General features: G+C 38.6%; 1 protein-coding gene across 1 annotated transcript in view; it reads right to left on the bottom strand.

Moving 5' to 3' along the window:
* The window catches only part of LOC120792174, a 39,580-nt gene that overhangs the window by 20,016 nt on the left and 1,259 nt on the right, over positions 1–18,305 (bottom strand). The window contains exons 2-5 of the mRNA XM_040131241.1: positions 9,604–9,810; positions 7,412–7,637; positions 5,557–5,716; positions 1,390–1,472 (exon numbers count right to left, since the gene is read on the bottom strand). Coding sequence (XP_039987175.1) covers positions 1,390–1,472; positions 5,557–5,716; positions 7,412–7,637; positions 9,604–9,810 — 676 coding nt within the window. The remainder of the gene's footprint in view (positions 1–1,389; positions 1,473–5,556; positions 5,717–7,411; positions 7,638–9,603; positions 9,811–18,305) is intronic.

Below are 18,305 nucleotides of genomic sequence, written 5' to 3'. Positions count from 1 at the left end.
AGGAGAGTGAATATGACACAGAACAGGGTAATTCCAAACAGAAGAAGGGCTCCGACCAGCAAAGACAAAACAAGGAGTTCGTACCTACAAGGGGCAACTTCTGTCGAATGGATATCTCCTGGGTATGAAAAGTCTGATGTGCACCAGAAAACTACTACTACTACAAAGAATCATGAAGATGGAAGAAGATAATGGCTGCCATTGCAACTCACATCTGCAAAGACATGGCCCCAATTTCCACAGCTGAGAAAAGGGGGTTTCATGAGTTGCTGCAAATAGTTATATAAACTATTCATTGAATTTACAGAAAATGTGCTATATCGTGATATTTATCATTATCTGGATATCAAATGACCTATACTGGGTTATCAGATTTTGGGTAAATATGTGTTAGCAAAAATATACTAAATATAACATAATATAGTCTGAAAAATAACACTATAGTGTTAGCTTTCAGATTGTTAAGGCATCTCTGATTAATTAGATCAGGCACACTGGAGAGCTGCAAGAGATATTGTTAATTTATATTATATATATATATAATATACACCATAGTCCTTTAAATCACAAGGATACTCCAGTTACTACTACTATTTTTACTATTAGTAAAAATTTTAATTTATTGTGTCCAATTTGTGTGGTTGCTTTGCCAAATAATAAACATTTCTTTGGAGACCACCGAGAACCATTTTGACCTTGAAGATTTTGAAAGAAACAACTATTAGAGATAGACAGCTATGGGGAAGGGGGAAAACAAGGATCTGAAGATCCTAACAAGGTCTAGATTGGAGTGAATCTTGATTGATGTGATGAGAGGCAGTTGACAGCCCCAGGGTCTAGAGGTTTGGAAGGGGAGAGATAACCCTGGTCTACCCATCTCCTGACAGCCACGGCTGGGGGTCAGACAGCCAGGACACTCCCCTGACTGATGAGCTCCATGCCCTGACCTGCAGACTAAAGGCCAATCCCTATCCCCCTCTCCCTACCCCATTTCTTACCCAGACAGAGTAGAACCTGTCAGGCATGAGCTGCCTCAAACAGCCCTCTGCCCACACAATCACAGCCAGTGATTACCATCACACCGCCACAGATGGATGGGCAAGCCCGCTGAGAGTGAGAGGTTTTTTTACTTTTGTTATTGTGTGTTTGTATATATGTGGGCATGCAGGTCATCTGTCAAACTACTCGTTCCTTAGTTGTTTCTTTGTTTGGTCTGAGAGCCTGTTTAGCTATATGTATCAGAAAGGTGAAGTGTGCAGCAAGAACACACAGCTGTCAAAGCTATATGTCAACATCCTCTTTTAGTATTAAAAGGTGTTCATGGACATACAGACGTGTGTGTGTGTGCGTGTGGCTGTGTGCATGCATGTGTGTTACCTGTTAGGCTGCTCTCCTCCTCAGTGTTTGTGTTAGGTAGTGATTTTAAATCTGGACCAAAGGCCAATGAAGGATCATACGTTTCAATTGGTGTTCTGGAAACAAAAAATCACATATAAATCAATGAATAAATACCAAATAAACGAAAACACAAACCCACAGATCCTAGTTCCGAACACAGACAAAACAACAATATGGACTGAGTAACAATTGTCTTATTTTCCTCTTGTCAGTCATATGCTCCCTTTCTTTTAATCCTTTATGCTGAAGCCTGTATGGTGTAATAAATGGATAGACAGACTGATGGATACATTCATACTTTCTGTTTTTTTCTCTTCTCAGATAATTCTACTGTTGCCCCATCTAAACAGCAAACCTGTGTCCTTCACTCTGGCATCCCACACATCCCCTTTCTTATCCCTTAGCGCCAACCATTTCCATTTATCCTTACATACTGTACTCAACATGCAGTAGCCTCACTAGCCTTAAGCTGTTTGTATTTAGGCTTTTGCCAGAGCACAGTAAAAACAAGCATGTGGGTCTTTTGTTCTCATTTTCACCTCCCCTCAGAGATACATGTTTGAAGTCATCCTAATACAGAATATATATTAAACATGATATTGAATTATTTAGATTCATGAAAAAGTTACAAGCTGGAGCCGAGGATAAAGAGACCTTCATCATCTGTTTAAAGCACCAACAGTGGTAAAAAAAAAACGGTAAACCCTGATGAAGGGTCCTTGAAGAAGGATTTTGAATCCATACCACACTACCTTGCACCCTGTAAGGAAGAGCTAGAGGAGTTTCCCTTCAGTAATAAATACAGTGGCGAATTATTTATTTATTTTCAAACTGTAGTACTGAGTGAATGGGACATGATTCACTGCTACAATAAGTGAAGTATAAGAGATGCTCTCTCAGCTAGGCAGTTTTATTCTTCCCCAGAACTTCATTTAGGTTTAAGCTTATTTAAACATCTCTTAGACTAATGGAAAAACTCTGGCTTGATATCCCCTACAATAAAGCAAAATAAAACGAAGAGGGTTGTGACAGAGATGAGTCCTCCAATAGAACCACTATTGCTGCTATATTTGCCCTGTGGACAGAGTTAGTTCAATCAAGTCTGACATTTGTGCCAACAGTGCTTTATGGAAGTCACTACATCTACCAGAGGAGATATTTGGACCATTATTCCAAATATTCAAGCTTCTATTTCTGTATTTGAAGCTAAAAATTAGTAAAGTAACTTAATAGCACAGGTCAAATTAGTCGCTTCAGACCTGTCAGACTTCAGAACACAATTGAAAGTCTTTAGTCAGAAAAAAATAAACACTTCTGAAATAAGTGTGAGGATCTGCAGTATCTCTGGAGATACAACGTAAAAATATTGGGCAAGACAGATGATTAAGAAGGAAATAAACCACTGGACTTACCGTTTTTGTTGATAGAGTTGTTTAGAGGCATCCTGGCATCTTAATGCTCAATCATAACATTTCATTTAGAGGCTTAAAAATTAGAGACTTTTCTGTTTTTCAAAGTAATAACCTAATGTTTCTACCCTTATTTGCCCTTTTCTTTCAAAACCATGGAGCCAACATTATCATTCCACTGGAATTGTGTTCAATAATGGGTCTATGGCCATTATAAGCTATTTGTGTTTTGTCCACTGTGGCTTATTGTGTTTCTGCCTAACATGGTGTCTTTTTTTTTCTTTTTTTGATAAGGATTCTCTGTGTCTAAAGTAAGCATGTATGCCTTGTAGATCACCTGTACTTTGAAGTGCTTTTTCCTTAGATATGAGATAACTCAAATATAACGTCACAGCGGGCCAGATTTGGGTTTTAAATTTGTCAGTACAGATCAGGTGCCACCAGATCATGAGTTAAAGACACTGGTAGGGCCCAGTTCAGACCTCAGTTCTATGCCTGCACAGACTATTATTTCAGGGTTCAGTGCCTCAATCACAGACACTTTGACTCTGGCAGATGATTGTAAGGGCGAACATATACTTACCCCACCCCACACTGCCCAGCCAGCTCAGGAAACCAGACTGATGCCCCCCTGGTCACAAGCTTTCTTTCTGAAACCTGCAGGCCACCCACAAATCTAACAAGGTGAGAGAGTTTACGACTCTAATAAAGCTTAGCACTTTTAACAAATTCTTTAAAACTCCTTCCTCCTCCATGGTCCCTCCTTCCTACACCCTCCCTCCCATTATTATAGAAGATTGTTACAACTCAGCCTCTCACTCTTTCTTTCTGCCAGCCAGCCAGTCTCTATGTCTCTCCATTAAGCTCTGCCACCATCACCGCTGCAGGCTTATTGCACTCTAGATTGGCTCTCTGGTCTATTCCACAGTTAAAGGCTGCTACAGCTGGGGACCTAGAGCATTCCAGCTCAGGTAGTCAGCGGGCCCAAAACTGCACTCTGCTCTTCTCTCCTCTGGCCTGCTCTCCAGTGGGTTACTCAGCCCAAAAGGGGCTGCTTAAATAAAGGGCTGTAATAATGGAACCTGCTGAAGCCAGGCCCTCAGGCAGTCTACTGCACAATAAGTGCTGAGAAACTGCTTTGTACACTGGTGGGTTATGTAGGCTGACTACAAGAAGGCAGGAGAGGCAAGTGCTGTGGCAATAGAAGGTGTGTATGACGTGAAAACTGTTTGTGCACATATGGGTGTTTTTGCTGTTCCCATGCAATTATATCCATGTTCCCAGTAGTAATGACTTCAACTTCAACTTCAAGTTGTCACTAAATGACTTCTGTATGTGTGTGTGTTAAAGTGTTAGCATTTATACTACAATTGTCTGATGTTCATGGGCACATGTAGACATGATTGCAAAAAAATGAAAAATGACTGTCAATGACTAAAAAAATGTGGAAAAATAAACTAAATGAAACTAAAAATTAAACAATGTGTAATAACATTTGAAATGAAATCACAATGGTTGTGTCTGTTTTTCTTTTCTAAAAAGACGTACAATGGCTAATATAGTGTGAGCACTATAAGCTTCACATACTAAATACTTTCAAGTTAACAATCAGTAAAAGGCAGGAGAATATTTGTATTGTGCATTGAGATAAAGATGGAAAAAGATGGAGGTTTTTCCTAAACAATTTCACAAGAGCAACAAATTGTCAAGTCCACCCAAAGCTTCACAGCAACATAGTGTATATGTGGCAATTTATACATTAATATTACAGTAGCAAATACAGTACTACTCCCAATTCACGATTTTTGTGGGAAAATTCACCAGTTGCTAAGTTAACTTGTCAACACATTTGGCACTAAAATTCTCTGGTTTTGTACTAATTCCAGGTTGATTTGTGCACTGCATATAGTCTTTCTTATTGTCACGTGAAATAAGTTAGTAGAGATTTAAACTGCAAATATACATTCTCTACACTTTATCACGGTCAGAACTCACCATTCTCCATAGTATCCGATCGGGTAGTATAGAGAATGGTGAGTTAATGGCCGCTATATATCAGCAGCGATGAACAAAAAATGTCCACACTAGAATACTGTATTTGTAAACCTTCCCATTTTGTGAAGTAGCATTTACAGCCGCTTAGAAAAATCAGTTGGCACTCAGAAAGAAACAGGATGTAACTAAGGAAAGGCCATTAGCACAACTAACTTTGAATTACAAGTTTTCTTAAAAAATATCAAATCATTTTGTGATTTATCCATCAAAAGAAACTGCCTGAATGAATCCAGTGTACAACTTGTAGACAGGTATCAGTGTCAGTGCATACTGCTTGCTTAGTATATAAACTGTAAAAATAAATTCTTACACAGCAATACCAAATGTCAAACTTACACCATCAAAGTAAAAGTGGAATAGTCACCATGCACATTAGTCATTATGGAAGGATGATTGGTTGTGTCATATTAAGCTGTTATAAAATGCATGATAAACAGTACACTAAACAGACCCAACATAACAACTATGCTGGACCTAACAACGACATTTTTAGCTGCTGTAAAGGCACAAAATGATGTGACTATACAATGTGAGTTTTGTCTGAACAAAAAACATATATGTTCAGGCATCATAAAGATGGATAAAGTACTAATTCTCAAGGGATCTATTATCTGAACCCCATGACAGAAGCCTCTACATGCTTTAGAATATGCATGTGTGGTCCATGCACATTGTTGTCTGCCTGTCTGTGTACCTGCGGTGCTTCTTGAGAAGCAATCTGTCCATGTAGGTAAGGCTGTTTTCTGTGAACTCCACCCTGACAGGTACCCTATCATATCCCCCTCCTCTTCCTTGTCCTTCAGTTTCTCTGTCTTGAGGGAGGTCAGCCTGAGTCGCCATAGCTGACACTGGTACTGCAGAAATATGGGGAGGGGGAGAGCACACAAAAATAAAGTTAAGGTAAGAGGAGGAAAACATAGCCAAAAGTAAAGATGTCAGACAAAGGTAGAAAGGGGAGAATGAAAACATCATCCGCCAGCTTCTCAACACCCTCCTCAAAACACCTCCCCTCAAGAAGTGAGAAAACACCTTGTCACTACGCCAATTGTGCCAAAACACAAACAGGCAGGAGAGAGCCCCCTGGGAATAAGAAAAAGATGTACACAATACAAAAGGTACATAGTGAGCACATGAGAGAAAAGGAAATATAGAGGTAAGAAAAAAGAAATGTTATGATTGTACTCCAGACACTATTGCAGTCCACAGTGGCAGCTTTAAATTGGGCCTAGGTGCCTTTCGCCTGACAGAAATAATTAGTGCTGGAGGGGCTAGCAGCAATTTGCAGAGCAGAGCAAAGGGAGAGAGGAGCAGAGTCTGTCCAAGCGGTAAAGCAGAGAAAATAGGAGACCTAATAAAAAGCACAAACACCTAGACACATACACACAGAAACTAGAATATTATTGCTAATAATACACACCTACATAAACCTGGACACACAAACATTTTTGCACATGTGCACATGTAGAAACACAGTATGTGTGAAAAGGCATAAAAATTGCCTGATGTTGTGGAGCTTGTACTTATACGCGTACCCACAGCTGAGGCGATTAGTGCTATGGTGGGGAGTAGGGCCACACAAACACTCCTCTCATTATCTCAATATGCAACAGCCATGGATTATCCTCCTACTGCAGTTGTAAGCACTTTTTATAAGACCTTAACAGATCAGAGCACAGACAGGGAAGGCTGAGGAGTAAGTGAAAATGGGACAGAAGGGGGAGAGAGAGGAAGAGGAGGACGTAATGGGCAAAGGTGGAAAAAAATATAAAAACATTTACTCAAGTACTACTGTATACATACATACATGCAATTTGTGAGGGAGTCACTGTAGTTTAATTTTCACTTCCATATATTCATTTGATAGACACAGTTTCTTTGTAGAGTTAGCTTTTCCATGAAAAACAAAAGAAAAACCCATTAAATATGACACTCTCTATATACTACACTACGTGTAGTCTTAGACTTGGAACCGCTTGGACCATCCACAGCATACTATGGTACTACAGAATATAGTACAACATTCAAAATGTAAGAGGGAGAATGTACTGAAGGACAACATACAGAGTGTGGTCATATCATGAACAGTTGTGCAATCTAATGCAATCTGATTCTAGCACCCTGCAAGAGATCACCCACCCCAGCACAATAACTTAAAAGATTTATGGTTTAAACTCTGCCATAGTCTCAACGCAAATCATATATTATAAGGTTAACACGGGAATTATTTTTTGCAAGGCTCTTGTATTGCATTGCATTAGAAGAAGAATAGAATAGAATAGAATAGAATAGAAAAGAATAGAATAGAATAGAATAGAAAGTAATAAGAAAATAAAAGATGGGTCTTATGTAGTCATTATTCTCATCCAAATACTGGTTACATTCAAATTTAGTGGGTGTGTGGATGCTTGCCAACAATTGGATTAAACCTGGTTCCTCCAAATGAAGGAGGGTTTTTATAACCAGCAGGACATCCTGCTATTTGTTACCCTGGCTTTTTCCTCTTTGTATGTGTATGTCTGTGTGCCTGCAACCATGTCTATGCAGTTCACCTGGTCGAGCAGGTATCGACATTGCATCCTCACTCATGGATACTCCTGCTCCATCAATCGTCTCTCCTCTCCACTGTCTGAGAGCCTCCTGGAAGGATCTTGCAGACTCCTCCTCATTGTATTCTCCTCTAAGAAGAGAAGTGGGAAATCCCTTCTCATCATCTCTTTTCAGCCCCTCTTCAATAATTTCCACCTTTTTCTCCTCTTCATGACTCACAATCAAGAACTGCAATGACAAGAATGTCACATGATTTTAGTTAAAATAATGGAGAAAATGTGAAGCAAGGCTAAGAAGCTTCCCTACTGTCTATGTATTTCATTGCTAAAGGTTAGTGCTACCATAAATTGAATACTGGTCACAAAAATCTTGTTTTCTAATATACTAACACAGAAGAATGTAATCTGTATGCCTATGTACTTTCCATTTGCAGTATTAAATATTCATGTGTTGATGAGTGTTCATTCATTGAATGAAATTTTAAATGCTGCAGGCACACTACTGTCTGCTGATTCTGCACGTAAGGACAAGGAAAAAAACACGTCTTTAAAGTTTGCACAGAAGCAAATTTTGCTGTGACCTTTACAAAGTAATTAAAAAGTAATGGGGAAATTGCTTAAATGTGTTTATCTTCATATTAAACCTCTAAATAGTAGCTCAATTGAAAAAAATGTGAAAATATTACATTAATTTTTTCAGATAATGTTCATCAGAAGTAAAACATTTTAAAATGATTTATTAAATTACATACATAGTGTCAGACTGAAGAGCTAAAAGGATTTAAAACGTATTAACTACCATGTTAAGTCAGGCAGTTGTGGTTGGTGCTTCTCAGGTTAGTGGAATTTTGATAGGTCTTGGCTCTATCTGAAGTTTGAACCTAAGTTGAACCCTAGTTTGATATATAGAGTATACCAGTCTTCTCAGTACCTTCTGACCCCAGCTGTTCGAAATAGCTGCTGTGTGAATAAGGTCAACTGAGCTCTGTGGTGTAAAGTGTCTAGAAATTTCGGTCTAACTGTTTTTGCCAGACCTAGACTGTTGGGGGGCATTTTTTAGTCCTATGGTGCATGCAGTTCATAAGCCTAACTCTAGATACAGCCTGTGGAAATAGCATCAATTAGGGTTTGTTTGATGTCTTTTCAAGTGACTCCCAGGGTGCAGAGATAAAACTAACATGGTGTGTAGACTTGTTTGACATGTTTCTGCCATATTGTCACAGCAAGTGAACTAAAAATGTAGAGAAATTTCATTCCAAATGGGTCAATAGCCATTGGAAAAAATTGTACCTATTTTTACAAAAGAATTTTACGTATAATTGTTGGTAAAAATAGAGCAGGAAAACACTGGATGGATGGAAAAAAATACTGCATTACCGTATTCTTGATTTGTGATGTGCTGTTTTAACCCAGTACCTTTTACATTTAAGGCTTTGACCTGATGTTCTTGTCCAGAGCAAATACTTAAGACAAACTTCACTTGTGTTATCACAAGCTAAGAAAATTAATAAGCAAAAGAAAGGCCACATAACAAGAAAGTATTGTTAATAAAAACCCCAGTGACACTTTCGGAAATCTGCATGGGCACTTGTGTAAAGTCATAACTCTTCTTAGTGTTAACCTGCTATTTCAACATTTCCTTACAAGTCACTTTCTTCTTTTGTTTCTTTACAAACTCAATACAATGCACCTTTTTTGCCAAATGGCACCATACTGGTTATACAGGGTTGTGGAATGTGCCATGTTAGTGTAGTTAGGTAATTGGTTAGGTGTGTATACTGTACAAGTTGACTGCTTGTGTGTTTTAGTAGATGAACTGTGTGTATTTTATACTGTGTGCTAGATTAACTGAGTCTACTGAGTCTACTGCGAATCTCCTCACATATATACAGTATATTTTCATCCTAAAGTCAGCCCTTGATCTTTTATACATGTAGCAGTGTGTGTGATTAAGCAAACTGCTCAAAAGTTTTAAAACACCTCCATTTTCCCAGCTGTTATTTACATAATTCAAGGTCTCAGTGTTTCTGAAATTAAATCATAGAACAAATAAATAAATTGGAAATTTAAAAACAAGGAATCATGGAATCTTCTTGTTGAATTAAATTTAGGCTAAATTTTTGACTCATCCAGCAACTGAACAGATAGTAACAGTAGTAACTGAAGCAAGTATAACATTAGAGGTTGCCACCTACCTGGCTGGTATCAAGGTGGAGTTGCATAGGTTTTCCCACAGCCTCTGTTCCTTTTTCTGGGCTCTGCTCTCCTCGTTTGGTACTTGCATTGGATGTGGAGTTGTGATTGGGATTGGGTTTTGAATTGGGACAAGGATTAGGACTTGTAAAGGTACTGGGATAGTAACTGACAACATCTTGAGGGCTCACATGGGTCCGTAAATCTGTCTGTAAAAGAAGTCCATAGTATATTAGACATCATATATATATTACATCAACATTGCTGTTACTGAATAAAATGGCAACCGCTGGCACTTTGTGAGAGAGATGTGAAACATTTTATATAAAATATACAAAACAAAAAAACAAAATGATTTGCATATCGTTGCAAATTCATTGAAATTGCTCCACGACACAATGTTATAAAAACATTTTTTGTGTTTTAAATTTAAGAGAATTAAATTATTCAGATGGCCTAAATTCCTCTGGAATGTTTCATCATGTACAGTACATCATACCCTTACTGAATTGCTCAATCCCTTGTTGAATGTTTACATTGCTAGAACAAGAACCTATTATATCCATCTAACAGTAAAAATCTGTTATTTTTTAGTTTGGAAAGTGAAAGCCGTGCATTCTGTTAGAGAAAAAGGAAGCCACAATGGTGAAGAGGTAGACTCATCATCAGCAGTGTTGCCATTGTCACCACTGCCTACAACTGTGATCAACAACAACAACAAAGAGTCAGAAATGTAGAACTGTTGACAAGAAATGCCTCAGACACAACTTTTCCACAAATTAAGTTAATAAGTATCTAACCAAGCAAGTCCTACTTGATTTACAATGATGACATGAAGGCAATGAGATGAGGTCTCTGTAGGAAGCTGCCATGAACCCCATTTAGAGGGTACAACCTAATTATTTTAAGTGCTTATCTCTACATCTCTGGCATAACCTTGAAAGACACAATGATAAACTCCATTTTATAGAGTTAATGTATGCACCTTTATTTTATGTAAATGAAACCACAAAAAGCCAGTGCAGAAAGACACTGGTAATGTACAACATATGACCACGCTGACACCATACTTCATGCTGATTGCCTTTACATTTAATCACATTTTAGCCAGAAAGAAATGCAGATCTACTGACAAACTCTACCCAATAACGCATCACACGTGCACCAATCCTACTTTTTTTCCTTGAAAAAAATCATTTACAAAGAGTGTGATCAGTAGTATGTCCATAATTATAGAAAAATGGGAAGCACACTGCGTGAGAGCTTATTGGGTTTCTCTGTACCACAGGCTGAATTCATTATTCTGTTCCATTTATAACCGCTGACCAATAAGCCTGCTGAGGTTAACCCATTTGTTGACTGCTATCATGTCCTTAAAGCACAAACAAACATGGAGTCATGGAAATTTGGAAGACCAGAGACAATAAGAGCTTGAGAAAGACAGATGCAGAGTTCAGGTTAGGCTACGAAGCTACATTATTATAATAATTATAATATGGTCATTTTATGATGCATTTTATTGCTGGTTTTCAATTTTTGTCACATTTGCTCTCACTCATCGACTATAACAGACACTAGAACGACACTTTTGCAATAGTTCAATAGAAAAGGTTGTTTCTCTTTCACGTGTGCTATTTCTTCTACTGGTAAATTGCTATCTCTTTCTCACTTACTCTGTCATTTTTAATAACCAATTTCTTTCACAGAAATTCAACCACAGACGACAACTCTGACCATTATATATAATTCATTGGGAGTCTGAGCTGCATTTTTTTCTCCATTTGACATGTTGCCATGCAGATAAGGTGGTGGGCAGCTGACAATATATAAAGCCTATGACAAATAAAGCGTATTCGTATCTTTGTCAGCAGGCGATATAAGTAACAGTGGGGAAGTGGCTTACAGCGTTTAGGAACCAACAAAAGCTGTGTCAGTGGGAAAGATAAAAGGCTTACTTTCCTTAACTACTGCTTTACTGATGTGAAAACCAAAGACCATGTTTTCAAAATCAGGTTGATCTGTGGTCATGTTTTTGTGTATGTGAACAAAAGACCAGGTGGTTAAAACCCTTAGATTTAAAGTATGTCCTCTGTCACTGATGGTTGAAAAAATTGCACTCTGCTATGGCATGTGACATAGTGACTATCAGATCTAGACATTGAAAAATAGGTCACACAATTTGGCATGTTTATGTTATTTTTTACCATTTTTTACCTCTTATCTTAAAACATTTGAACCTGGGATAACCACTCTGGATAAGGAGCAAGGCCTTGCATGTCCTAACAACACGTAATGTAAGTGAATAGTTTTATCATACACCGATTTACAGTATGTGAGGTGAGTCTCTGCACAGTTGACCTTTAACAAAATCCTTGGCGTAACAGAGAGCTGGGCTGGCAACCCTCCTGTGTCCAAATCCCACTGTACACAGGGGATGTGGACATCATGTTGGGACAATCATTGGGAAACTCTTGTGGGTGTAGCACCTGTCTAACAAATAAGCACTATGTATGCCACATTTAAAGGGGGGCTCTTATGGCATTAGATTACTTCTTTTAGCAACCCCAGACATTTTCCTCTGCAGGACAGAAGTATCATCATATGTCTAATGTCTCCTGGTCAGGAGCTCTTTCTTTTTACCTGTGATGGATTCTGCATCTGGTATTGAACAGTTGAACATGGAAATAATACCATTATGGATAGATAAATCTGCATACCCCCAGTCTGGAAAAGAGAGAGGCTTGTTCTCAGTCTGATATATCTCTGGTCTCATCACTGATGAAAGCAAGAGCACAGCTCATTCAGTGACGTGTTGAATTAGTGCATTCAGTAGCTCATACGAGGGAACTTGCCCATAGTCATGAAATCTTTAAGAATGAAGTCTTTGTCTGCCAACAGTCCCATGAGCCTAGGGACATCACTTCCTTCACTTTAACACACTCCAATGGACACACTTCCATCACAACAAGTTTTAAACATTACAACTGTTGAAGCCATCCTTCTTTCTATGTTTCTCTGTGTCTCTTTCTCTTCTTGGTTATCAGCCAACTCTGCTTACAGGCGCACATGGACACATAACGCCTCAGTATGCCTCAAACTAAGAGCTTGTCAGATTGTCCAACAGCATCTTAAACCTTCTTTCTGACAGTGTAATTGGAGGGGGCTGAGTCGGAAAAATGTTTGAAATTTTCCAAAACATATAGTCTAACAATTATACCAACTTCACGCAATAGCCAAGTGTGTGGACGTGTAAGAGTAGGCATAGCTTCGAACTTCCCTCCCAAGTTCCAGGTTTTTTGTTCTTTAAACAACTTCTATCACTTTTCATGTGAACAACCAATTGCACTGTCCAAATGGAACATAACATGTTTACAAGCTCTGAAAAATGTGAAATTCACAATCTTAATATGTCCATTTTGAATCAGTGCTTTGGGTTTATCATTTTTATGAGCTAGAAAATAACTCAACTACTTTATTTATATAGCACTTTTCATACAAACATGCAGCCCAGAGTGTTTTACTGAGCAAGATTGAAATAGCACAGACAAAAATGTAAAGACAAAAATAGACAACAATAAATCATATTTAGCAAGAATTCAAAATTACAACAATGAAACAATAAAATGTTAAATAAATAAATAAAATTCAGTTAAATAAAAAACACAAGGGATAAAAAAGTATAAAAACCATAGATTAAGACCTAAAACTAGGGCAACAAATGAGGAGGCACTTTAAATTAAAAACCCGACTGAAAAGATGTGTCTTGAGATCCTCAGATCCTCAGCCAGAGTTTTCTAGGGCCACAGTAGCTAAAGGCTGACTCCCCATGCATTTTTGTTGAAATCCTTGGGGTGACTGAGAGCCCAGCTGCAGAGGATCAGAGGGATCTACTAGGTACATATCTAAAAGCATGTCTGAGAGAGAGGTGCTTGCCAGGCCATTCAGTGATTTACAAACTAGTAAGAAAATCTTAAAAATCTATTCTAAAACTGATCAATGCAATGACTTTAATATAGGTGTTATATGTGCACTCTTTCTGGTCTTTGTCAGTACTCAGGCTGCTGCATTCTGAACAAGTTGTAGGCAGCCAACAGCTTTTTTAGGTAGACCAAACAAGAGAGAATAGCAATAGTCAAGTCTAGAGGTTATCAAAGCATGCATTCATTTTTCCGTGTCGGCCTGAGAGAGAAATGGTCTAACCCTGGCAATGTTTCTAAAATAATAATATGTCACTCCAAAGATAACCCTAAGGTTTTTGACCTGGTCCTTGGTATGAAGAGCTAATGACTGAAGATGCACAGACAATTGCGCTCTCTTGGCTTTTGCTCAAAACATCATGATGTCTGTGTTGTCGTGATTTAGCTGTAGGAAGTTGTGTGACATCCATACATATATATCATATAAACATTGCACTAATTTATTAATCGGGCTAAAAATAATCTGAGGATAAAGAAATGTATAGACGATGGTATCAAAGGCGGCACTGAGATTTAAGAGAACTAGGACTGAAAGCTTATTTGAGTCATTCTTAATTCTTATATCATTCACCACTTTAACGAATGCAGTCTCTGTGCTGTGATTTGTTCTAAAATATGGGTGAAAAGTCTCAGAGATATTATTGTTTTTAATAAAAGTATTTATCTGTTCAAAATCTTCTTTTTCTAAAATCTTACCCAAGAAAGCAAGGTTTGATATGGATAGTAAGCTACTAAACACTAAGGAATATAAGTTACTTTTTTTGTGGAAGTGGTCAATCTTTAAAGCATCAGGGAAAATTACTGTGAACAAGGACTGGTTAATAATACATAATAATTCTTCTGAAAGGCACCTAAAAACTGTTTTAAAGAACAAGGTAGGTATGGGGTCAAGCAAACACGTAGAGGGTTTTAACTCGGAGACCACCTTACTTATCATATCTGTACCCACCGGAGTAAAACAGTGAAAAGTATATTGAAAGTGCTTAGTGCTATCTAAAAAATTATACGACCTTGTCTGATTAATATTCATTCTAATTGTTGTTATCTTTGAAGTAGGCTGAAAATTCGCACCATTTTGTATCTGAGAAAAAAAATCACTGGGGCATTGTGAAGTGGGATTTATCAGGCTGTCTCTGGTTGTAAAAAGGACCCTAGGATTGTTCTGGTTCTTATGTATGAGTTCAGAGAAGTGTGCCTGTCTGGCATTTCTCAGCGCCTTATTATATTCTGAAAGATGGTCACATAGAATATTACAGTTGATCTGGAGTTTACTTTTCCTCAATCTATACTTGGATTTTAGACAGATTCTTTTAAGTTTGTTAACAGTCTCATTTTTTCACAGAGGCTAATATTTTTAAACAGGTTTTTAAAGTTCTAGTGGCGCAAAAAGGTCAACTGTTGTCTGTAATTTTGTATTAAACTAATTTACCAGAGAGTCAACAGATGAAGGGAGTGTTTCGAAGGGTAACACAGTCATATGTATAATAAAACTTTCAGCCACTTCAGGTGTTAAATATCTTTTCTTTACTGTGAGTTCAGAATTAACCTTGGGCACTGGCGGCAACACACTAAATTGAGTGTAATAATGATCAGATAGAGCAACATCGGCCCTCACTAACTACCAGGTCTAAAGTATGGCCATGATTGTGGGTTGGTCCATAGACATGTTGTGTAAAACCAAGATCTTCTCATAAATTAATCAAATCAGTGGGACTTCTGTCTACTGTGTTGTCTATATGTAAATGAAAATCACCAACAATACGAATTGTATCATGATTTGTGTTAAGAACAGATAAAAGCTCTGAGAAATCTGTTAAAAACTTGGGACAGCGGTTTGGCGCTAAAGCTAAAAACATCAAAGGAAACATGTCTACACTCAAAGGTCTTAAAAGGAATGGTAGCTAACCTCCCCTTTTTCCCTTTCTATAAGAATAGCAGCAGTCATAGTTTGAGGGGGCTTTTTTGATGAGGACAGCAGATATATCAGAGTTGAGCCAAGCTTCAGATAAAAACATACGATCAAGGTGGCGCTCTACAATAAGGTCGTTGACTAGTTTTGTTTGACAGGGACCTAATATTTAAAAGTGCCATTTGCAGTTTCTGTGGCTTATGCTGTTGTGCAGAATGCTGTGCACATTGTTTTAATGCTATTTTTCATCACTGGTCTTTATTATTTTTACCTTGCCTGTAGGATACATACAGCTCTGGAAAAGAGACCACTGCAAATTTTTCTGAAATCAGCATCTTTACATGTATGACATTCCATTCCAGTGTCAAGCACACCTCATTCTACTTAATGAGGTACTGATTAGGTGATCACCTGAACCAAATCTTATTTAGCGAGGAAAAGTATAAAAACCACTGCTGTGGTCATCACTATCCTCTTGCAATAGAACCAGCTGGATGGCAAAAACAGTGCTAGTAGTACCTCAAAAGTAACTGGAATCAAAAAATAACTGTTGACCATGCCAAAAGAAAAGTTTTGAGTGAGGAAAAGAAGGCTTCAATTCTGGCTTTACTGGCAGAGGGATACATTGAGCATCAGGTTGCTTCCATCCTTACAATTTCTAAGACAGTGGTTCATAAGAAGGGACAATAAAGCTACTGACCGGCAGAGGGCGAAAACGACTCTGCACTGACCGGGATGACCGTCAACTCATTCGAATGTCACTCAGCAACCGTAGGATGACATCAAGTGACTCACAAAAAGAGTGGCAAATAGCAGCTGGGGTGAGTGCACGGCGAGAACGGTTCAAAACAGGCTCCTAGGGGCAGGGCTCAAGTCGTGTAAAACTAGAAAAAAGCCCTTCATCGATGAGAATCAAAGAAGAGCCAGGCTGAGGTTTGCAAAAGACCATAAGGATTGGACCACAGAGGACTGGAGTAAAGTCATCTTCTCTGATGAGTCCAATTTTCAGCCCAACACCTGGTCGTCTAATGGTGAGACGGAGGCCTGGAGAGGCCTACAAGCCACAGTGTCTCGCACCCACTGTGAAATTTGGTGGAGGATCGTTGATGATCTGGGGGTGCTTCAGCAAGGCTGGAATCGGGCAGATGCGTCTTTGCGAAGGATGCATGAATCAAGCCTAGTACAGCGTTATCCGTTGGGGGGAACTCTTGTGGGAAACAGTATGCTGAGGATGTAGCATAGAGGAAAAAGGGTGATTGGGGGGGGGTTGTAAGCAGTCAGTCACATGGGAGGGACTGCTCTGCATGTTGCAAGTGAGCAAATAGCATTTGGTTAAGTGAAATGTCACTGTTCCACCATTACTGACCTGCACATTTGACCACTAGTTCAAGTCCATGTGTAGTAGCAGCAGCAGGTGTTCACATTTATTCTGAGAAACAGTATTTGGTAGGTCTACCTTTTTTCATGCAGATCTACTTGAAAAACATTCTGTTGTTGTGGTGTTTGCTAAATTTGAGTTCAATTTGGCTTCATCTCTTTCTCGATAGGGGTGACTGTTAACTAGTTTAATTTGACAGAACGCAAGTGAGTTAATAAAAATAATACAATGGAAAAAATTAAAACAGTTGTGATACAGTAGGCCAAGATCATTTAATCAGATGTTTTGGCACAAACCCATCTGAGTGTTTGAAGTTATTTCATTAGACTGGACATACGGAGCAGCATCATACATCCAAGGCTACCATAATCATGCCAGTGGGCATAGAAATCCCCACTGCCTGCATGTTCATCAGCTCTGAACTATGCAAAGTAAAACTGTCTCTTTTGGAAAATCTAGGTTTCAAGCCACGACATATTAGTATCAACCACATCAACCCCTATTATACCAGCTCCAGGATGCTGTTTAGCAGTTGAACCAACACCTATGGCTTGCCTTTTTTAGAGGGAAAAGTAAAATAAAATTTCCCTTTGGGACTCCACAGCATGCAAGTGATGTAGGGCAGGCTTTGTGCTTCTCATGTGATCAGGCTCTGTGTTTCAGCAATACAAAGTAAATGCTTGCAGTCAAAACACTAACTCTCCGTCTATTATTTAACTATGCTAGAGCTCTTTTGGTTTCAAGTACTAAAAATAGGATAAGTACACAATTAAGAGATACTGTATAAAACTAATTTTCTTTAGTGTCATCCAATAGCTTCTCTTAGCTGTGTGTGTGTGTGTGTGTGTGTGTGTGTGTGTGTGTGTGTGTGTGTGTGTGTGTTTGTGTGTGTGGGCTTGTTAGTGTGTTGACCCATACTAACCCATGGGGGTTAGTCTTAGGGTTAAGGGCCAGGTTAGTATTAAATTTAGGTTAGGATTAGGATAAGGGTTGTAGTTAGGCATTTAGTTTTGATGGTTGAGGTTTAGGTAAGAAGCTAAGGAATGCATTATGTCAATGAGTTGCCTCACGGGGGTAGTGGAACAGGACTGTGTGTGTGTGTGTGTGTGTGTGTGTGCAAGGGAAGGAGAGAGTGTGAGAGATAGAGAGAGAGTGAGAGGAGGGGTCAGAAACAGAGAGACACAGAGAGAGAAAGGGATGGGTGGGGACATTGAGATTTCATAACATTTAAATTTGTTCAATTAAGAATGCTAATGTGAATTTTAACTGAAGTGCTTTCGTGTAGCATACCACAACCATCTGGTACTCAATACAGGTTAGGGTAAATTTGTGTGTATGTGTTTGTGTGTGAGGCTGGACACATGAGGCACTGATGAAAGCCCCAACACAGCGTACTCATGAAATTAATATTCTTTTTGTCTTTCTGTCTCTCATTCTCTG

This window comes from Xiphias gladius, chromosome 7 (assembly GCF_016859285.1).
Source record: "Xiphias gladius isolate SHS-SW01 ecotype Sanya breed wild chromosome 7, ASM1685928v1, whole genome shotgun sequence".
NCBI lineage: Eukaryota > Metazoa > Chordata > Actinopteri > Istiophoriformes > Xiphiidae > Xiphias > Xiphias gladius.
The sequence above is the reverse complement of the archived record's forward strand: the minus strand, read 5'-3'. Positions and strand labels throughout refer to the sequence as shown.